The 22,318-nt window shown below is 38.3% G+C and overlaps 4 protein-coding genes across 5 annotated transcripts; 1 reads left to right on the forward strand and 3 right to left on the reverse strand.

Annotated features, from left to right (window-relative positions):
- Positions 1 to 1,992: 1,992 nt before the first annotated feature.
- cracdla (cracd like a) lies at positions 1,993 to 12,286 on the reverse strand. 2 transcript variants are annotated; one of them, XM_017410381.3, is made up of 10 exons: positions 10,877 to 12,286; positions 9,560 to 9,618; positions 9,238 to 9,382; positions 9,025 to 9,160; positions 8,790 to 8,933; positions 6,768 to 7,019; positions 5,512 to 6,673; positions 3,572 to 4,443; positions 2,557 to 2,677; positions 1,993 to 2,467 (listed from the first exon to the last, which is right to left on the reverse strand). In XM_017410381.3, the coding sequence occupies exons 2-10, from the start codon at positions 9,606 to 9,608 to the stop codon at positions 2,283 to 2,285; spliced, it is 3,066 nt and encodes a 1,021-aa protein (XP_017265870.1). In that variant the 5' UTR covers positions 9,609 to 9,618; positions 10,877 to 12,286; the 3' UTR covers positions 1,993 to 2,282. The 2 variants fall into 2 exon arrangements, with proteins under 2 accessions (XP_017265870.1, XP_017265871.1); XM_017410382.3 differs by lacking the exon at positions 10,877 to 12,286 and adding an exon at positions 9,704 to 10,796.
- Positions 12,287 to 13,439: 1,153 nt separating this feature from the next.
- Positions 13,440 to 16,572, reverse strand: mitd1 (MIT, microtubule interacting and transport, domain containing 1). The gene is made up of 7 exons (XM_017410203.3): positions 16,280 to 16,572; positions 16,094 to 16,195; positions 15,198 to 15,334; positions 14,222 to 14,308; positions 14,030 to 14,142; positions 13,903 to 13,963; positions 13,440 to 13,813 (listed from the first exon to the last, which is right to left on the reverse strand). The coding sequence occupies exons 1-7, from the start codon at positions 16,422 to 16,424 to the stop codon at positions 13,718 to 13,720; spliced, it is 741 nt and encodes a 246-aa protein (XP_017265692.1). The 5' UTR covers positions 16,425 to 16,572; the 3' UTR covers positions 13,440 to 13,717.
- A 193-nt stretch (positions 16,573 to 16,765) lies between these two features.
- On the forward strand, positions 16,766 to 18,994 carry mrpl30 (mitochondrial ribosomal protein L30). The gene is made up of 5 exons (XM_017410204.3): positions 16,766 to 17,072; positions 17,644 to 17,730; positions 17,951 to 18,097; positions 18,499 to 18,572; positions 18,802 to 18,994. The coding sequence occupies exons 1-5, from the start codon at positions 17,031 to 17,033 to the stop codon at positions 18,932 to 18,934; spliced, it is 483 nt and encodes a 160-aa protein (XP_017265693.1). The 5' UTR covers positions 16,766 to 17,030; the 3' UTR covers positions 18,935 to 18,994.
- Positions 18,995 to 19,320: 326 nt separating this feature from the next.
- txndc9 (thioredoxin domain containing 9) lies at positions 19,321 to 21,655 on the reverse strand. Its single transcript, XM_017410166.3, has 5 exons — positions 21,541 to 21,655; positions 20,609 to 20,808; positions 20,395 to 20,513; positions 19,957 to 20,211; positions 19,321 to 19,849 (listed from the first exon to the last, which is right to left on the reverse strand). The coding sequence occupies exons 2-5, from the start codon at positions 20,780 to 20,782 to the stop codon at positions 19,729 to 19,731; spliced, it is 669 nt and encodes a 222-aa protein (XP_017265655.1). The 5' UTR covers positions 20,783 to 20,808; positions 21,541 to 21,655; the 3' UTR covers positions 19,321 to 19,728.
- Between the last annotated feature and the right edge of the window lie 663 nt (positions 21,656 to 22,318).

Below are 22,318 nucleotides of genomic sequence, written 5' to 3' on the forward strand. Positions count from 1 at the left end.
CATTTTTTAAACAAGCTTATCAGTAAGAAAGAACAAGGCCACCAATTTTATCATATCAAGAGGCCCATATCACTTTAGGAGTGATATGACTCAACATCAAACTGAGGACAGGTCAGAGGGCCTATCAGTATCTTATCAGTGAATCTTATTTATCCACAACACACCTAACTACATGTTATGATCTATGTTAATAGTAGTTGTAAACTTAAAAATATGTCACTAATACATCTTGAAAGCAGTGACATAATCTACAAAGCAGATACAGTGATAGTTTTCAGAGTAAATTATTCCATCAAAGTTTAGAGAGGCTGTAGGTACCATTTTATGTCAGCAGGTGGCAGTGTTGTACCATTTAGTTGCATTAAAACTTGAATTTTTTTAAAGTATATGACCAAAACTACTTTTATCGTACTGAAATCAGTTGTAGCCTAATATAAAAAAAAATTACCTGAGAATTGTTTTCTGCAATATTCAGCAAAACGAGGCCAAAAACCTACCTCAAAAGCAGAAGCGCGTATCTACGGAAGTCCGATTGTCCAAACAGAGAGTTTGTAGGCGTAAAGATGCGCTGTGTTTCGCCACAGTACAGTCATATTATTAACAATGCAGCACAAACAGCATCAAGTTTTTAGTACATCTTGTTATGGATAATTATTAGGTAAAGTTTTGAGGGTAACATCTGATGGATTTAGTTAGAAAAAAAGAAGAAGCAAAAACACAAATTTTCTTTATGTTTAGATTATTTAACAACAAAACATGTTGGATAGAGACTATTAGAGCAGAGAAATGCTAATTATTTTTGAGCCAGCTGACACTTGCCTGAGGGAGCATCCTGTGATAAACTTCCGTCAGTTTTGTGAAGAAAAAGTTTACATTTGACCTAAGACTACATGTTAAATGTCTGAAACAATGTAAGTGAATTAGCCTTAATGTGTTTGAACCTTTCCCTCATGCAGTAGCACATCCCATAAATTGGTGTTAATTGGTCAAATTATTGTTGAGAGCTGCTGCTTTGAACTTGTCCAGCCATATTGACATTTTCCAACACGGCTGAGAAGACGCTCACTGCAGGCGTTTGTCCTCTGCTCTCCGATCGACCCCTCCGCCCTGCACAGATCCATTTCAGAGCAGACTTTTTGACATGTCATTAGAGCGACATTAATTATTGATGGTGCTGCCGGTTGTTCACGGTCAAGAATTGCAGGGTCATTCAAATGAGCCTAATTATTATTGTCATTTATTTACATTTGTGTTTTTTTATATTGTCACAAGTCCAAAATATCTGATGTACAAAGAAGTAATTGAATGTTGTTTGTGATGTTGTTTTACTTGTGAACAATTTGAATTAAGTCTTGTGTAAATTAAATGAATTAAATACAGTGAAAAATATAAATGCCACCCGCTTGTGATCTAATTATAGCTTTAATCTGCTCTGCATGGTCATTTACTGAACTTGTTGACTAAAACAGAAGAAATAGGGTGTCAAATGCACAACTAAATAGTTCTTAGAGTAAGTAAAAAGCACCAGTAACATGTAGGCTTTTTTCTTAAAATACTTCTTGACTTACTAAAACTTAGGTTGTATTCATAACACTGACAACAGATTTGTTGTATTCAGTCGTCAAACTATTATAGTGTGTGATCCAATAACAGGAACCTGACACTAAAGCAGGTAAACAGACATCAGGCCAATTGTCTTGCTTTGAAAAATGATCTGTAATCAGTTTAAGATTTATTCCCTATACTGATCATGTTCATGTGGTGACAATAATAAAATCTGACCTGTAGGTGGTGCTGTAGGTCAACCAATTGTTTAAAATTTAAAAATTGAAATTTCAAATTAGATAATATTCTCTGTACACCTGTTTTTCTTTTATATTTACACATTACACAAAAAAGTTAAAATTAAACATACCTCATTTTTTTGGGGGGGGTCTGGCTTTCTTATTTATATTCATTATTTTCATGTAATTTAGATGCTTATCAAGAAGAAACAATATAAGAAATTTTATTGGTAAACGTAAACTGTTTAGAGCAGGAAAATACAGAATCACCGTACAGATTAAGCATAAACATCTCTCCTCTGAATCAGATTCCTGTGTATCCTTTTTCCTCTTTCAGTCCCTTAATAAAACATGAACTTTTTACAATGAAAACAAAACAGACTTCAAAATTTACCACGAGGTTAGATCAACAACTTTCAAAACGCCTCGCCCAGCATTTAACACGCTATCTTGATAAAAGAAGGATCATTCTCCTGGGCTGCTGCTTCGTTTTCCTTCTCAGTCCATGGTCTTATCACTCCAGGCCATTGACTTCCTCTTGGCCAGCTCCATCCAGGACGGCTGGTTGCTGTCAGGCTGCAGCGCCGATGGCCGTGTGAGTGACGAGGACGGGGATGACTCCACGCTCTTCCTCAGCCATTTGTCTTCACAAGGCTTTTCTAGAACTCTGATGGGGCTCAACTCTGGAGGGAAATAAACACCCCACAGACTCAGCACCAGTGAGGTGCCTACACATTTACGTATTAATATGGTGATTTGTGATTTAACTCACCTGCAGATTTTATCGCCTGCCTGATCTCTGCCGTTGTGTCTTTGCTCACAGCTGGAGGTTTTGCCCAGACGAGGGTGTCACCTGAGGTCTGCACCTCTGTTTGAGGTTTCCTCAGTTCCCCCTGAGAAAAATGCAATGTTAAAGGGTACAAAAGCAATATCTTGGAAGGCTAAAATGATGGAAAACACAATAACAGCAACATATAATATTTTGTTTATTTTTAGGAATAAGTTAAAAGAACTGTATTGCTATTAAGAAAGAATGAACATATTGCTCTTATTTACTGACCTCAGTTTGTGGAAATACAGTTAAATTTTGACCAAACTGATGAGCTAATCGCTATTCCTAGTTGGGCCAAGAACTAAGCTGATTTCTGGTATCTTAAAAGAACTTCAGTCTCACAAATTTCAGTGCGGTTCATGCAAACACTGCTTTATAAGCTGGGACATTGGTGCCAAGTTCACATTTCATGGTTATTTATGGCACATAATATTCTCTGATTATTTGCAAGCACGGAGCACTACCTGCAGGAAAGTCATAACATTTCTGCCAGAGTATTCATGTAATGCAAAACTAACAACAGCGTAAAGGTTTACAAAATAGCGTTCATGTGAACTGTTATGAAATGTTTGAGACTGAAGGTAAAAATCTATAAACCATATTTATATATTTAAACTATATTTCTCAAAACAGAGGTCATTCAAAAAGCTATCCATAACAGGTAGGATACTAGTTGTTCTTAATGTATCTATATAATACCTGTTTAAGAAAATCTCATATTTTATTGAACATTTGATTAAATTAAATGTTTTTATTTTTCTAAAATGGACCTATGAGGGTGGCCTGTTCAGTTTTTCTAGACTTAAGTCAGACTGATGATCAAAATTGACGGGTTTTTTTTGATGTTTTTAATTTTAAAATTTGATGCATATGCAGCATGGGAATGATTTTGAAACGGGAAGTCAAATAGTATTGAAAAAGATGGCGTAAGATACTGCCACAAAGTATCACGAACCCCTTTGAGCGATGGTGGCGCTGTCCACTCTGCTCGTTTCTCCAAAAACGCAGCCCTGTCGACCACCGAGCCAGACCAGATTGTTCGTCTGGATAACAGAGACAGACTCTCTTTGTTCAAAAAGGAGTCCGGAGCAGGAACTGCTGTCACTGCAGGCTCTGAGGTCTGCGCTGAAGATCTGAGGCTGGTGGCAGGCTGGAAACCTCGATTACTCCAGGACAGTGGTTGTTGTTGTTGGACTGAGGAAAGGTAGGACTGAGCAAAAGAGTGGGATGGACTCCCCTGTGAGGGCTGAGCTGTGCTCGCTTTTTGCGAATAAGAGCGTAAAGGAGAGTGGGTTATCCACGGGACACTCTGAGCAGGCTGAGGAGGAGTCTGAGCTGTGTTCGTCTGGGACTGGCTTTCATTTGGTTGTTTGGACATCTGTGATCCTACCAGTATCTTCTTCTGTTGCATTGCCACTGTTGAAGGTTTAACAACCTGCTCTTGACTTATAGTTTGAACCACGTCTTCTTTCACTGTATCCACCGATGGTTGGATCGCCCTTTTCTGAACCTTTACTGTTTGGGTCTGAGTCCCGGCCGTTGTTTCTGTTTGATTTTTAGGCTGTGCAGCGGTTTGCAGGCCTGTAAAATCTCTTGGAAATCTGCTGGTGAAGAGCTGCTGGAGGCTCCTGGTCTTTGCCATGGCCATTCTCATCCAGGACACCTCTGATGAGGATGCTTGGGGGGTAGACTGAGGCTGCCGGGGAGCAGTTTCTGCTTCTTGGTTGTTTGCAGGAGTCACTTGAACCTCTGTGGACACGGCAGGAGGACTTTCGGCCTGCAAAGTGCTATGCTTGACTGGGAGGGCCCCGCCGTATGCGGCTGGATCTAAGGAAGGGACACAAGTCTGTCAGAGGTGCTCGGGGGAGCTGTCAAAAATAAGTGAATGGTGTTTTAATGAGTGCAAAGTTCATCTGTGGTTAGTAAGTCTTATCTTTCCGAACTGATTATTTACCTTGAGGGACTCGTCTTGTTTCAAAGATATAGCAGCGCAAGTTTTAATGTTTAACAAGTAATGTTTAACTCAACAAGGCACTAAAAATATGAAGGCCCACTACATGTCACAGTACACAAATTAATCAAAGAGTAAAGAAATTTGTATGTGGTTGATTATTTTCTTGTTATAACAATACTTCTTGACAGTAAATCATATACTGTTGGGAAGTCTGTTTATTTTCCCTTAAATGGTGCAACATTTGGGAGGAAAATGCATTTATGGGTTAAGCAACAGAGTTGAGTGTGTGGACTGCACCCATGAAACATTTGACAAATCTTCTCTGCCAATGCCAAACAGCTAATGCTGACTTGTTTGGTGCTGTTCATTGGATTGGATGGTTGGAGTCTGAAGAAACAAGACGTATCGGCAGTTTAACAGTTCATTCATTGAACAAACAGGGGCCTTGGTAGCATGTGGAAGACCCATACACAGCCACAACAAGCTGCATTTTCTGGCACTTTGTCCTCATTCTCCTCGCCTGCTCGAATGGCATCCCATTCTTGAATGTTCAGTGAAGAATGTTCAGACCGCTGTAGCATCACAGATGCAAACAATCAGGCACCTAATTGTCAGCACCTGGGGTAGTAGAAGCTCAAAACAAAAATTAATAGCAGAATAAGCGATCTGGCATTGGCATAGAACTTTTGGCAAGTTTTTCATGAGCACAATCCACATGCTCAACTCTGCTCCTCAACGTAGAAATGCATTTTACTTACAAATGTGGCTCCTTTTATAGGAGAAATAAACAAAGAACAAATCTCCTTATTTTGTGCTGTTTATTATCAAGCTGTGCATTTTATGTTTATAGATACTTTTTGTCTCATTTCTGCCGTTATGTTTTTATAAAAAAAAAAAAAAAAAAAATTCTGGAAGAAACTTAAAAGTGATCATAGACTCACCTTTCGGTCTGAGAGCACACCCTGTGTTTGTTGGCACCTTTTCAGGCATTCGATGTAAAACGTCACCCGTTTCCAGTCTTTTCCTTTTGTCATCCTGGTCATCGGACAGGTTTGAATAGCGGTTAGTAGAGGTCTCAGATCTGAATTTAAGTGACAGAGACGTGGAGCGCAGTTTAACGCCAAACGCCGTTTTTCCCTCCTCCTCCTTTGCTTCCTCTGCCACATCCACCAGCTCCACTTCCTTGGCCTCCGCGGTAGCTGTTACTGCGGGTACGTTTTTAGCTGGTGTAGCTGATTCTGTTTTTTTCAGGGAGGCTTTTCTGTCCCACAGAATGGCTGAGCCTTTGGATGTGCTTTCCGTTTCCTCAGACTCCACAGCAGCTGTTTCTTGAGGTACGTTTTTAGCTGACTCTGCCTTTTTGAAACTGGTTTTTCTGTCCCACAGCACTGCTGGGCCTCTGGATGGAGATCCCTCTTGTTTTAGTCTTTCTGCAGCAAAGGGGCTCCCTTTGAGCTGCATAGTTTTAAAATCTTCCTTTTCCTTCTCCTCTGGTTCCCCCGTTGTTTTTCTCATGGCTTCCATCTGTTCCAAGAGTTCTCCGAAACTGCCTAATTGGGGTCTTTCCTCCTCCTGGTTTTGGACAGTCCTGAAAGACAAATGGACTGAGCCAGACCCTGGGGGTGGTCTCTCTATCCCTCTCGTGTTCTCCTCCTCGCCGTGAAGCTGCTGCTGAGCAGAAGAAGGCCTGGATGCCACCACCGAGCTGAGTGTGGAGAGCTGCTCAGGAGAGACTTCAGTCTTCTTGTCAGACATCACTTGTGTTTCCAGATCCCCCTCTCGTTTTTGCTTTATTTCTGACTCTATGAAAGATGAGTGTGGCCTTTTAGTGGGAGCTGTACCCACTCGCCTGGGAGGCTTCACCCGAACCATCTGGGAGACTTCCGTCTCGTGCTCCTGTTGGGTGGATAGTTTAGGTGCTGCCTCTGATTCGACTGGCGATGGTTCTGCAGATTTTAACGAAAGATGCTGAGAATCGTCGCCCTGTTCTTTCTCAGCCTCTTCTGCTTCTCCCTCTTGAGCAACCAGCTGCTCCTCTTGGTCTTTCACAAACTCAGATTGGTCAGTGGTTTTTAAAATGTGCAAAGGAGACTCAGACCGAGTCTGAAAACACAAGCAAATATCAAGTATCAGTAACTGTTTTGACGTTTTGCGTTATCACAAGCATTAAAGCAAAGAAACTGCTGGAGTTTCTCACCACAGCTGGGGGTTTCTTCTTAGTGCTGGCCCTCTGGTTTCTGGGTTTGATGGACAACCTGTGGCGTGCGGCTGAGGTATTTAAAGAGGGAGTGAATTCAGCTGGCGAGCTGAAGTCTAACGGGAGCTCGACAGCAGATGTAGTGGAAATGGTGGGCACAGAAAAAGGAACGAATGGAGCGGAGAGTTGAGTTTTGGTTGGTGCAGATTTGGAGACGGGTGAGATTGGAGGAGAGGTTGGCTGAGATGATGTCTGAAAAGATAAAAAGATAAAAATCATTTTGTAGCTCACAAAATGTATTTCGGGAGCTAACACTTATCATATAAACCTTATTGTTTATAGTCAAAACTAAGAAAGCGCCACAAGGCTTAGTTGTTGGCTCACTTCTTTTTAGTTTATAAACAAATGATTTACTCCAAGTCACATTAGTGTCATATTGAATATGATCAATTAAAAAATATATACCAAAATTTTTAAATCTTATACTTATTTTTCAGTGAATCGTGAAGTATCTAACAGGAACTGCTGAGTGCCTTTTTCTAACAGCTCTCTGGGACAAACTACGTTTTCTGTTAACGATTAACACGAGACATTCCTTGGCTGGAAAACTTCAATTGAACTCTGGCGTTGTTTCAGATTAGGACCGGAGCAGTTTCTCAAGAAAGGCCAGGTTTGTGGTCATATATGTCTGCCACCTTTCCTTCCCTGTATAAAAAGTTAGTGCGGCTTATTTTCTATTTATTTTACTTTTTAAGTCTATTGCTAATAAGTGTTAATAGTGTATTATCCTTTTCTTTATCCGTATTTTAAATGAGCTTTAATGTAACTGTAGGTTTTTGTGAATACTAAATGGTTGTTTCTGTATAACTGAGCAATGAAAAAAATAAAAGTTTTAATATAATCAGCTTCCATTTATCTGATTTAAAGTATTAAAATGTTTTATGTTGGAAAAAATGACAATACAGTTTAATATTAGTACACAGTTTGAAAGCCACTCTTCATAATTTAGTGGGGATGTAACAACACACGAGACACAAATAACTTTAGAACAAGAGTTAAAAAAGTAAAGATATTAAAATGGCCTGCAGGCACTAAATCTGTTGATGCATTTGGATTGTAAAATAGAATCAGCTGGCCTTCTTTATGATCAAACACATTGTTAAATTGTTCATTTCTACACAATTTGCATTAACTAAAATAAACATTAAAAGGCAATGTGACGCAATAGCATTTCTCATTTTCTTCAAATATACAGCTGCCATTAAGCTAAAATTAGCCCAATTTTAAAATAAAAACTGTTAAATGATAATACATGTTGATTTTTGTTGTTATTATTTACATAAAGTGTAAAATGATTAGGAAACCATTTCATTCCTGGTCTTGTCAACATTCACACTCAGGTCGACCAACAAGTTTCTCTTCATCTTCAAAGATACAGATTAAAACATAAAAGTAACCAAACCTAAATTTATGAAATAATTTACATTTCCAACTTCTGTTTAGGATTCTTTTTTTAATAGTTTAAGAATTTAGTAGCGTATGTAGCTTGTTGTGCTTTTATCCTGATTTATTATCCTTTTATTCTTGTGAAAAGGTTTTTCATTTTAGATTTTGTTGTCTTATTTTGCTTGATTAGAAACCACTTCGGCCAGCTTTCGTTGTTTTGAAATGTGCTATATAAATAAAACTGACAGATGTTTGTTCCCTATTTCGATTTCAAACAATTCATTCCAACATTTTTTTTATGCAGATTAAATTGTCAAAGTAATACAAACGACACACCATTTCACAAAGAAACATATACCATCATTACATGAAAACATCATCTCCCATTTTTTTTTTTTTTTGAGTCAGTTCCACAAAGAAATCATCTGTGCCCTAAATATTTCTTAGCATGTTCATCTTTCTAATGTTTGATAAAAGTTCCTAATCAATAATGTCAAAACCCATAACGCTCAGGGAATTACAATATAGTTGTATTTAGTTACATATGTGTGACAGGTAACTGGGATGATATATTACCGTTGTGAGGGTTTCCTCTCTTGAGGCATCGTTAGAGCTGTGAAAAGGAAAATCCTCTAAATGGCCACTCAGTTCCTCTGGACTTCTGACCGGCAGAACCATAGGTGGTGGCCCAAAATGCATTTTCTGCAGCTGCAGCTTCATCTATAACAGCACAGCACAGAATGATGCTTTAAAATGAAGCACAGCGAGCTTCTGTTTTGAATAACGTGCGAAGAAAACACAAAGGCCGTACCTGCAGAGCTTTGATTTTACCGTGAACATTCTCCTGAGATAACACCCTGGCGGGTTCAGCGTCTGTCAGAACCTGGTCGTCCAGGAAGATGCTCTCGTGGGAAAACGCTCGGGTTCCCATCGTTCCCTGGGAGCTCCTGAAAACAGGGGAGGACGGAAGTTATGGGGAGCAGCTAAAAGATATGAACAACTGGAAAGGCTGTCTGCCACTCACACCAAATCTTCATCCGATCCCAGTCCCTTTCCTGCAGTTATGTCGCTGGCTGACTGGCTGAGTTTGGCATTTGCTTCTGCGTCTGTCTTCTTACTTCTCCTGAAGAGACGGGTCTTCAGAGATTTGAGCTTGGAGTGTTTACGAGCTGCAGAGACCAACACAGAAACCGATCCAGGTCACAGCATCAGGCAGATATAACCTCTCCAAACACTTGAAATTATTTGGCGATATTGCCTAATTCATCTGCTGCTGATATCTTCCACATTATACCAACATTGTCCTTTATTTTGATTACGAACTTCTGCATGGCAACTAGTCCCACCTGCAATGTCCTCTGTGCTTCCTTCTTTATCTCCAGAGAAAGGCTCCATCAGTCGGACCCTTTAAAATAAAAAGCAAGAAACGTGTCTTTAAAGAAGGACGCCCAAACCAAAAGCACCTGTATCAATAAAAAGTAAAAATATACCATTTTTACGGCTGTTGTCACATGGTAGAAGGCATCCAAAGTGGTGTGAACACTGCAGTGATGTACGCTTTGTTCTTATAAATAAGAAGGGACGTGTGGTCCAAAGGTTTATTATACGATTCATTATCAGGATCAGAATGAACCTTTACTGTAACCAGGTGGGGTGTGAGTGTGTGGGGGGTGTGACCCTATTTGGATCAGCAAAATATAATCAATATTAAAGAAAAGAGCTAATTTAAGTCTCATCAACCTAATAATAATTAGTGTTGAAAGAAGAATGGGGCTCGAGCTTCTGAACATGATGGACCACGCTGCACAAAACATACGAAACAAACAGAACATGTTTAGCTCCTCTACAGAAGGTCTTTTGTCACGGTACTCTAATGGCTGTCCATAATAACTACTAATTATGTTTGAACAATCAGAACTTCATTCAGTTCAGTTCATGTGCAACAATGACACAGAAAGCAGTTCACCTTTTAAGTCTGCGCAGATATTACATGGTCGAAACAAATTATATGTTTAGAAACGGTCCACACTCATTCCCAGGCGCTTTAAATGTCCAGGATGGGGTTGATGTATTGCTGGAGGCAAGATGTAGGTCATTCGTTCCCTCTGTTTTTATATAATTATATATTTTAACTCTCCCCAGTTCTGCTGCAGATACAGACACGCTCTGTGTGCCTCTCTGCTTGTGTAGCCAAGGAGTCAACAGAGCGTAATCTTGCCTGGCTGGCTGATAGACAAGACATATCAGGCTATGAACAAACATACAAAGTCCATACTGCACCTCTCGGATCAGGGAGAACACCTTTCCTAAAAGGACACAGGCACATGACTGCCCTGTGACACTTTAAAAAAAAAAACGGTCCTGATTCGTATCAAACTACAAGAAAACCTTAAAATGTTTTTAAATCCTACAACGAATGGGATTGGAATCCCCGTGAATTGGGGTTTTGATTTGTTCCGAGCCAAGCTACAACCTCCAGAGAAACAGAGCATAATCCAGTGGATTATTGACATTGCAGAGAGATCCTTGTGAGATTTGCCAGCGCCATAACAATCCACGGCAAAGGCTTAATCACAATGTTCCCACGCTGCATACAACAATAGAAACCTCCCAGGGAATCTCACCTGAAAAGAGACACAGACACAAAAACGGAGTGAACTCACCAAACGACCAAGCCAGCGGCTCGGCTTCCCTTCCTCCTGTCTGTCCTCCTCTCTGCGCAGGGTTCCCAGCCGGACCCAATGATTCAACTCAGACTTGCGTCGCTCACATCTGCAGGTGTGAAGGAGCTGGGAAAGTGAGGAAAGGGAGTGGGTGTGTGTGTGTGTGGGGGGGGGGACGGGCAGCAAGAAAAAGAAGTGAAGACAGAGGGAGAAGGTCACTGCATGGCAGGGTGAGCAAACGCACAGAGAAAAGAGGACAGATGAGAATGTGTGTGTGTGTGTGTGAGACGGAGAGAGAGAGAGAGGGAGGGATACTCCATTACATTAGTGGCACACTGTGGCCCTCTGCGCTAAGCTCCTTATAAAACGCTAACCTGATTTTAGGCCCAGAAATGAGAGTAGAGGGAAAAAAATAAAAAATAAAGCTCCAGCAGAAAAGAGGACATGCATACAGGAATTATGGCTCGAAGAAAACTGTTTATTCGCCACACTGGGTCACCCGCCCCCAGGATGGTGAGAGAGGGAAGTCTGTGTCTGTGATAGTTCAAAACTTAAATGGTCAGTCGCCAATTATCCCTCTCACTACCTGAGCAAAGCAAAATCTCACTTATTTTGTCATCGACTATTAAAAACAGCACAGGTTTTTGCAGCTTTACACGTCACTGATCGCATAATTATCCGCTCATAAAACATCTTAATAAAAGGCTCCTGAAGTTTGGCATCCCAGAGCTAATAATAACTTTATTGATTTAGTGAATTGTAACTAAACAGCAGATAATATTTTATAAAAACATGTAAAGACAAGAATAATTAAAAAATAATTATTGTAGAAAAACTTTACACTAAATTAAAACAATAAATGGCACTCGGTTAATAAATATAAGGCATTTTCTCAAGCAAAACAGAAAAACAGAACACTTAGAATCAAATGACTGTCTGAATGGCTGGATTTAACTTATAAAAACTGTTCTTTAATGGTTTCATCATATAAAAAAGGCTGAAAGTTTGAGCAGTGCATGAAAAAAAACAAAAAAAGGGAAAAAACAAGCAAAAAAATGAGATGGCTACAGAAATTTAAAGGTGCTTTGGTACCTACAGTGAAACATGGGGGTGGTACAATCATAATGTGTTGCAACTTTACTGCCTCTGATTCTGAAAACATTAAATGTATTCAAGCAGTTATAAAAATACAGAATATTACACATCTAGTGCAACAAGGGTAAGTGAGGTTAATAAATATGAAATAAAACAGAAAGCGGAGACATACTGAAGTACAGTGGAAGAACTTATCAGATCAGTGGTTGAGACAAACAGCAGCAGGATTTAAAAAGCAAACCTTTGCATTTGCACGGATGCATTTGGGTGCATTACAAGAGCAGCTTCTCTAATGACACCCCCCACCCGCCCCACCCCCCATCACACAAATCCTTCTCTTTCACGAGAAAATAAATCCAGCAGGTGACATCTGCGTGACACACAGCACGCCAACAGGCGGCAGGGACTACAGAGTCTGGGATTTGTGTCAAGTCAGCACAAAAAGGAACAAATATGCCTCAGAATTTCTTGTACCTTTATTATCTGTAATGAGGTTACAGATTAGATGCATTATTTCAGGTTGCAAGGAAGCCGTCTGAATAAGTAAACTATTTTTCCTACCTTTTCTTTTCCCCTTTAACTGCGGTTTACAGCAGAGAAGCAAAGGTGAACTGATATTAGTGATTATTTCATTGTCTCCAGTTCCTGAGGTTTCCTGATGGATTATAATTTCTTCATCTCTGTGGCCAGATGAGGACCGTGCATATCCAGATTAAGGCTGACAGATAATCCGACCGCGGCGCTGCGTGAACTGATGGGCGTTTCTGTTCATTCAGACGTGGAAAATTTGGGAGAATCCCTCTTTAATCTGGATCGTTTTTTTTTTTTCGAAAGAGCTTTGTATTTTAATGTAAAATTTATTGGCATCATATTGGATTAAATCCAGAATAGTTCACAAATCTGAAAATTTTATTTTTATTTTTTAAATAAATAAACCAACCCAATGCACCGACACATTCTCCTGTTGTTGCTCCACATCCAGAGGTAAAAAGGTTTCATTGAGTTTGATGTTTTATTTTTAATTTATGAGCTCATGTCTTCCTGTTAACCTTTAAATGTCAGTGAAGGTTTTACATGAATGTGAGGAATGTGATAAAATACACCTTTTCCATCACCATCCTGTGAGTTTTAACCCTTTTGGTTCAGCCTCTATCAGAGTAAAATACTTCAAGGAAAAGACTGAAGTAACTTTTGTACTTCAATAGGATGGGGCTTTTATTCTGTTTTTTGTCTTATTCAGTGTGGTTTTATGATTTGGCAGCATTTAACTTTTTTGATTTTATAATTTTTGGGATATTATCGTAGCTTTATCAGATCAGGTCTGTCTGTTGCACGTGTTTCTAATGTGTACATAATCTTTAAATGAAGGTAGAACATGTCATGTTGTTGGTCCATGCATAGCTCTTATTTTGTTTTTTTCTTTTTTTAACTATATGTACAATTTGAAGCAGTAAAAACACAACAAAGATTAATGGGTATATTAAAAGCACTTTTAATAAATGTTTAAAAATTTTAACAGCAACAGTCCATCAAACCCCCCAAATTACAACTGATTATTTTTTACAGCCATAATTACAAAAGCAGATTTACAGAAGCACCAAAAGAACCTTTAAAGTTAAGGGGAAAAGATTTTTTTTACAGTGAGTTTACCAGTGTAAAAGCTCTTAATATACACGTCTGTTAAGGCAAAAGTAGAAGCAATGCTAACGTCTCCAGGTCTTTTGAGTTAGAGAAAAACTATTAACCTTATAGAGTTTTCGTGTGTTTTGTGTGGAAAATGTCTACGGAGGTCTCGTGGCACTGCCTGAGGTCATAGTTACAGTATCCGATGGAGAACCGGCCCTGAGGGACACAATGACAAGCAGAACTTAACCTGAGAAAAGCCAAACTGAACTGGGTGAATATTTCTCTGTATGAAGGTCCCGTCTCACCTTGGGCTTCTTGAAGTAATCCAACCCTCTTCCGATTTTTATGATCCAACCACTGTCAAACCTTCAAATGGAGCCTTGTAAGTCTTAAAAAATGTCAAAACAAACACAATCTAAACAAATAAAATACCTGATCTCCCTGTCGTGGATGGTGGAGGAGAACTGCAGATTCAGAGTCACTCCCTGAGCACCGAGGCTGTCCTTCAGCTCCGACAGGGCACTGCTCTGCTGGCTGCTGTCAGCCTGCAGGATACAACGGCTGTCAGTGAAACAACAGCACAAACTCAGCAGACGAGATGCCTTCGACGTCTGGGTCACCTACTTCATCCTGTGACGTGAGGAGATGGATCTGTTTCACCTTGCAGCCGGACTTTAGCAGCATCTCACAGAAACGGAGGAAGTTGTACAGCTGGTGGAAGGAAGATACAAGTGGTTTACTCTAAAGGTTTTATTGTTAAGTTACATTTTCTGTTAAAGCTTTAAACTTATTATTAACTCCAGTCAAGTGCGCAATGCCTCTGTAATACAAAAAAATAATAATTAAATGTTCTTGAACCATGTTTGAGAATCTATCTCAAAATAAACTCTTCACTTTACATCAAACTTTGCTACAGTGTAAAATCCAATGAGAACAATTAGATTAAATCAACTAATTTTAGTTTTTATGACTAACTAAAGACACATTTGGCAGTTTTGAAGAAGGCTAATGAATTCAGGTGCAGTTTAAAAATAATGAAGTACATAAAAAATAACTTAAATGTAAATGATTTACACTACTTTTGGGCCTTTATAACAACTACGAAAAAAATTTAAGGCCTATCATCCCTAGAAGAAATGCAAATGACACCAAAAGTTAATCAGTTGTTGATGCTTACATGTTTGCTTAAAAATAAATGAATATTTAATAATAAATGTAATTAACTTTTACAATTTTTTTCTCAATTCTATTAATCAAGTAACTATTTATCAGAAGTTAACTGATGAAGTCAAAATGTTGGTCAGATGATAAAAATATGTTATTGTAAGAATAACTTTTAATTTCTTTAAGCAAAAACAAATTAAGCAATGATTTGGCTGAATAAGAAAGATGTTAAGACAAATTTTGGACACACAGTATGTAAAATTAATCCTTGTAGATGTTTGAAGTTTTCGATTACAATACTGAAATAAAAAGTTAAGTAATATACTAACTGAAATAAAGAGGAAACAGCTGCTGTTAATGTGAACAAAGCTAAAGATGAAAGAATCAGACACAGGAAAGAAACAGGATAAAACAGCGAGGGAAACGGAGCTCTTACCTGATGCGTGTGCCGTATGTACGGGTCCTGCACCCAGACCTCTGTGAGCGCGCTGCTCAGGTAAGGCTTGAACAGAGCTTCATAACTGTAACCAGTGGCGTCGTCTGATATTTTTATCTGCTCGTGGTATTTCCCATCTGTCCGAACAGGAGGGCAGAATTAAACTAAAAAACAACCCGAGAACTCAGTCTCTGATAGAAAACTGGAGCCGGGGTTTAATATTAGGGGTTAGGAGACAGAGCTAGGGATTTGGCAAACATTAGCCTACCTTCAAACTACAGAAGGTATTAATAATAATACTCCAGTGGATTAAGTTATTAGTGTTGGATGCATAATGACTAGAGCTGCAAAAGTTTAAAGTGTACAAAGTCTGAATTAACTTGTTTTACCTCAAATTCAAAAACCCAGTCAGATATACTTTGTGGTCACTTTAGTTCACATAAATTTGTTTGGGCGTGTGAACAAATAAAACCCTTAAGATAAGAGAAAGAAAACACTTTGCTTTGAGATTAAAGAAAAGTGCAAAAAAAAGTTGTGTGTGTGTCTGTTATTACGTAAACTATCACTACCAATTTCTCTTATCAAACCAGCAGTAACAAAGTGCTGCAAAAATTTAAATTAGTGAGAAAAGTGATCTTCAGCACACCTTATTCTAGGGGGTTTGGCAGTCACTGTGACAAAATGAAATTATTATTTTGTTAAACACGCCACTAATCCTAATAAAATGTCTATGAATAATCTTGAGACAGATGCCTTGGACACTTGTTCACCATTATATGGGTAAAATTAGGTACCACAAACCCAAAGGGGTCAAGGAGAGCCCCAGACTGGTCGACTCCCAGTTTATCACGTTAAATATTTTTGTCCTGAATCTTTTCACAGGTTAATTAAAGTACCTTCTTTCATCTGGCTCACATGAGCTTTGATTTGCTCTGCTCTGTCCATGTAGCCCTTGATCTTCTCCCTGTAGTGTCCTCTCTTTGACTCATCTTTCAAAGCTGTTCATAAGACAAGGGAAATATAACAGATTATGCTTAGTGACTTTTAAGCTGTTTCGTTTCAACTTAATACACACACGGTACCTTTCAGGACGTCTATAAGCAGCTGGATGCCCTCCTGATAGCAGACCAGGGACTCCTGGAACCGCCCGCTCTGGTCCAACTCCACCGCCCGCTTCAGCACAGACACGGCGGACGCCTCCATCCCCGACACATGGTTTTCTGACATTTTGATGGATATTACATGTATTTTAACGCATTTTATGTTACTAATGTGGTTTCATGCGTCACCGCTGACAGTAAAAGCAACGAAAGAAAGTTGGACTATCCTTCCTAAATCGCAGTTGGCTGAGGGTACCAACAAAATATTACCCGGAGAAACATAAAATGTTACTGTTTTGTTGTAGATAGGTGTAATTTGAGTAAAAATGAATTAAATAATGTGTAGCTATGTATTTATAATAATTTTAATTATTAATGTGATACTTGAAGTTTTTTTTTAAAGATTAAATAAGGTAAAAAAAAATCGTGGTAAATACTTGTACAGACATAGTTGCACATCGGAGCAATTTAGATGTTACTCCTTCCCATGTTTCCGGTTAGAACGAAAAGAAACTGAGGACAAATGTGATTCCTCTGTTCGGATGTTATTCTTCTTTTTAAGAGAAATGCCTTAGTTGAGGTTTTTGTGAATCTTTTATATAAACTCACTCTTTGTTGATAACATTAAGTTAAGCTCGACCTACTTTTTTATTTATCAGTTAGCTGCTCTGTAACCTTGACGTAGGTTTTGTACTTGGAGCAGATTCTGCTGTTTGTGGGCCAGAAATTCAACATGTCTGGTTTTGGTCACAGTTTGAGCATTCTGTCCGTAAAGGTAAGCACATTACTTTATATTCTTTAATTTTTCAGACTTGGCATCCAAGTTTACTAATCAGATATGTTAGCTGTATAAAACTTTAAGTTCCTGACTCATTGTTTCAGCACATTCTTTTTGTGCAGCTTTGTTTTGCTGTGTGATTATTAAAACATAAGAAATCTATACGAACTAATAATTTTGTGTTTCTAAGACTTATAGTACTGTGTAACTATTTTGGAGCATTCCTAATTTCTTTATATTTTGCTTTCAAGGACCCAAACTATCTTGTGATCTTTCTTGAATAACAGGCTGCGGGCTTTCTGAAAAATTTTCTAAGTTTCTCATTGGACTTTCTTTTTTTATACTTATTTTCAGGTCAGTAGTTGACCATTTTTGAGAAGAATATTTTTTGTTTGTTTGTTAAGCCACAGAGCTCTGACTTGTGAATCATTCAGGAATAAAAAAGCTCCCAAAGCCAGTTCACGAACTGGTGTTTGAGTTGACACATGACAGACAGCTATGATCTGTATCAGAAAACAAACCTGCCCATTTGCCTGTGGTGTAATATTATGCTTTACATTTGTCCTAGACCCTCAAAGGAGCGACCATTTTGTCACCTTGTGGGTGGTTCGTGTCGGCACGCAGCAGGTTTTTCAAAGCAAGAATCCCAAAGGAGGTAAGAATCTGTGTGTCTGTGTGTGAGTTGAATGTTATTTAAAATTATAAACTAATTTGAAACACTTGACTCATCAAATAGCTGCATGTACAAAAACAGAGCACAGCTTAGGCAGCCTTATTCATAAATCAGTCATGGAAACGAGGAAGGGTTGTGTGTTTTCTCTTTTTTTTGTTGCCCATGATCAATTTAGTAATTTTTATTTTTTTATTTTTGACAGCTTTTTGTAGAGGCATCTAAACAACATGAAAAATATGGTGGCGATCCAGACCAACCTCACAAACTCCACATAGTGACCCGAGTCCGAAGTGTGATGAGACGGCCGTACTGGGAGAAGGAGATGGTGAAACACCTTGGCCTTGAAAAGGTAAAGCTAGAGTTACATCTAAAGCCAACACTGAATAGGCCTTTATTTAATGAAGTGCAGTTTATCAGGACTAATATAAAAGTATTAGATAAAATACATATTTTTTTAAATCAGGACTTCTGGGGTGTTTTTAAAGACTGAAATGATAATGTTCAGTCAAAAAAGAATATTGTCTTTTGTCAACATAAGTTTATAAACTTATTTATTATTAATCTGGCAGAAATGCTGTTTAAGAGTCTGAAAAACCCACAGTAAACATGTCCTTGAAGGCTTTTATAAAGATAAATCTCACAACGGATGGTCTTTCTGTTACAAGATTTTTATGTTACACTTTCTTATAAGTTAGATTTAGATTAAGGTGGTACGATTTTACAATACACTGACTTTGTTCTTGTTTTTAGGCCCACATGCCTGTAATTCACAAAAATACACCTACGGTCAACAGCCAGCTGAAATTCGTCAAACACCTCGTGAGGTAAGACTGGCCAACTGAAGCTGGAAGCACATTTTTAATGTTTGTGAATCATCTAAGGTTGTATAAAACAGAGAACCGCAGATCTTCACATCCCAGTAACAAACATTAAAGGGTTTATATTTATGTAGCTTTGAATAAGTGTAAATTAAAGCCATGTGTCTGGCCGTTTTCAAGACAAACTGTCTGACTGACCTGGTTCCCACCTGTATTATTTTCCTTGCTGGAACAGGATACAGCCTCTGAAAACTCCCTACGGGCTTCCTGACGAGCTGGACATGGCTGACACGTACATCAACAGCAAAGGAGAGCTGATTGTGCGTCGCCTGCTTCAGCCTGTCGACCAAAAAGCTATTGAGTCTTAGTTGTGCTGTCATATTTGTTAGAAATTCAGTTGTTAATAAATGCCATTTAAAAACAGAAAATCCTGTCTTGATTTTACTATTTGAGCTTGTTGTGGAAAAAGTCATCAAAATGATTTAAAATTCTGCAAACTAGGAAAAAAAACCTAAAGCAGGAATACCAGCATGAATAGATATATGTTCAACAATCTAAGGCAGCATGCATGCAACATTTAATGGTTTTATCGTGTAGCCTGATCCAAATTAGTTTTGATTTTTGCCCAGGATCAAAGAGTCATGCTAAAAACTCTTGACACATGAAGCTCAAGCTGTTCTTCACTAACAATTTAAGATAGGAGCCTATATATGTGCAGATTAGCAAAAAAAAAACAAAACTATAACGAGCAGAATTAGCCACTTTCAATGTATTTTATTAAGTTTGTTAGTTCAAATGTTTGCTACAAGGCTGTGTCATGTAAAAAGTATAATAGTAAAATCAGAATACATTTGATGTTGGCACTCACATGCATCACTGAGGCTAACATAAGACCAACACAGTTTAAAGGTAATGTACACAACTGAAAAAACATGGTCTCAGTAGTGCACCTTTAACTCAATTAAATGTTATCACAAAACACACATCTATAAATAAAAAACTTAGGTATGCTAATTGCTTTCACAAACTCACCGATTTGAGAAAAAAAGTGTACAAACAAATGTTGTATCAGTGAGTCAATTAAAGGAAAAACAATTAAAGGTGGATTTTTGCTAAACTTGTTTGGGAGGTAGCCCAGAGAGAGACAACCAGCCCGTTGTTTTCAGTCATCTCCAGAATCTGAGTCAGAGTCGTAACCTCTCCCTCTGATGGTTTTCTTCTCCACTTTTGTGAACTTTGAACCAGATTTTTGTGTCGCTGTAGGAGGCTCCATCAGGTTACCACTACAACAACAACAACAAAAAAGGGATGTTAAAACATAAATAAATTGTTTATGGCAGCATCACTCTCCTGCTATAAAGTCTTACAGGTGGAGCGCACTGTTTCTCACCTGTAGTTAATGACTTCTGTGCATCCAAGTCTCCATTCAAGCATCTCTGTGGAAAACTCGTCTGTGTTGCCCAGATCGGTGAAGCCAACCACGTAGTCCTTCGTCTTTCCATCTATAAGCAAAGCCAGCGTTGGGATGACTTTGATGCGAAGCCTCTCTGACAGAAATGGGGCCTTTTCTGCATTCAGTTTGATGAATTTGGTCTCAACGTGCTTTTTAGCCAGGATGGCCAGATGTTTGTCCAGAATTTTACACCTACATGAAGAAAACCGAAAGACAAAGTCAAACACTTCATATTACACTATTAGCAACACTGTAGTAGCACAGTAAACTTATGTTTTCACATGTTTTTTTGTTAGTTTTGCAGTCCTGGTTCTGTTGGCAGGGATACTTTTTTTCTTTTATATGTCTGTTGTGTCACTTAGAGACTGAATTTACCTGAAGGTTGAATTTCTGTAGAAGTGGCAGACAACATTCTTGCTCTCTTTCACTTCACTGAAAAAGTCCTTCTCACTGGGGATTTCTCTGTACTCCCCATGGCCCTTGGACAACCACTCCTTAAAAACAAAGAACCCCAATTGTATAACAGAATAAGAGAAAATAGAAGGAGAATTCGACAGGTGTATAAAAAACAACAAAAAAAACCCCCTACCTGCTTCTGTTTCTGGGCTTTTTTCAGTGCCTCCAATCGCCTCTCCTTCAACCTCTCCAGTTCATCTTCATCAATTTCATTCAGCCTGCTCAGCTGTGCATCCACCTGCTCTTCTGCCACCTTAACGGTCTGCTCCAAAACCTTTGTAATCATTTCTACTGCCTGATTAGCCATGGCTGCTGGTGTCAAACACTCTGAATCTGAATCACATAAAGATGAGATGAGACATGACACTGGGCGAATTTAACAATCGATTAAGCCTGCAGAGGCACCGATTCAGCTTTTGGGGTCATTTTGAAGGGGTAGTAACAGGATCATAACTTGATCAAAACAACTGTAAAATAAACCATTCACAAAATGTTTTTGTTCCTGCTTATAAAAATTGTCACACACGTTTAAATTTATTTACTACAGGAACAGATTAACTGGTGAAAAGTCACAGGTAAAACTTTCTTGGTTCTTGTATGCAAAATATAGAAAGTCCTTCTTACACACCAATTTATGGTAGTCAAAGCAAATAAAGACTAAAATAAAGATTTCCCCAAACAAATGTCTGACCAGTTTGATCAAAGCACCATTGAATCTGGAACAGCAGCAGACAAAAGGCATGAACAGGGCACACCTTGTTTTAAACCAAGTGCGATACAAGCAAATCTACTTTACAGCATTTTTATCGTTCGATGAGTACTTTTTGGCAACAGAAATGACCATAAATAAGGATAGACTTAAAACTACCGCTGGTATGAAAACCAATCTAGAGCAGAAAATACGTTACGTTTATGCTATGCTAGCTGGCTAACGTTAACCGCAGGTAACCGTACATATTTGTTTAAAATATAAAGGTTCAAACAAGAGACAGCACTAACGACATTAGTGTCTTAAATTAAAGTAACAATATACGACATATTGATAAATCATATTATTGTTCTTACTTTAAGAAAATTGACAGCAGACTTCAGTTCGTGCGCGAAAACCACTGATGTGGATATGACGTATGAGCAGCCCAGTTTGATATCGCACAAACTACATCCGGTTCCTTTTCAAAATAAAAGAACCATTTTCACAAGACTAAAGCATACTACACCTCGTTCTATATATAGGAAAGCGTATTTATTATATCCGTTTATATCTCTAATGTGCAGAATCTCAACTTTAAACTCAGGCTTTTAGAACTTCAGTCTAGAAGAAGGGCTACGAAATTATGTTTTTAAATGTATTTAAATAAATTGAGAGTATCAACTCAAAAATGCCCCAAATTACATAGAAAATGACTAAATTGAATCTTTTACACTCATAACTGATAAAATATTTTTGAACAGCTTTAATTTGATACCATCTCAGTTTAGATTTCTTAACTACTTGAGTTTGTAATATACTCAAGAGAATTAACTAACATCTTTTGAGTACCTAGGCAGTGTAACCACAAGTTATATGTTGCACAGTTTTGAGTTGGTATTAAGGTTCAGCACTTTGATTTTGATTCCATACAAAGGAATGACACCGTGGGTTTACTGTTCATAATAAATAATTAATATTACCAGTATAACTTTTTTTTTTCTGAGAATATCTTAGTACAGTATCTCTCATCAAGCTAGGCTTCAACTTTAAAAAAATTAAAAACACAACAAACATCTTTAAAATTCTTTTTTTAAAGTTTATTACCAAGATTTAGAAAACTTACAAACAATTTCACAGCTTCAGGTCTTCAGG

This window comes from Kryptolebias marmoratus, linkage group LG6 (assembly GCF_001649575.2).
Source record: "Kryptolebias marmoratus isolate JLee-2015 linkage group LG6, ASM164957v2, whole genome shotgun sequence".
Classification (NCBI taxonomy): domain Eukaryota; kingdom Metazoa; phylum Chordata; class Actinopteri; order Cyprinodontiformes; family Rivulidae; genus Kryptolebias; species Kryptolebias marmoratus.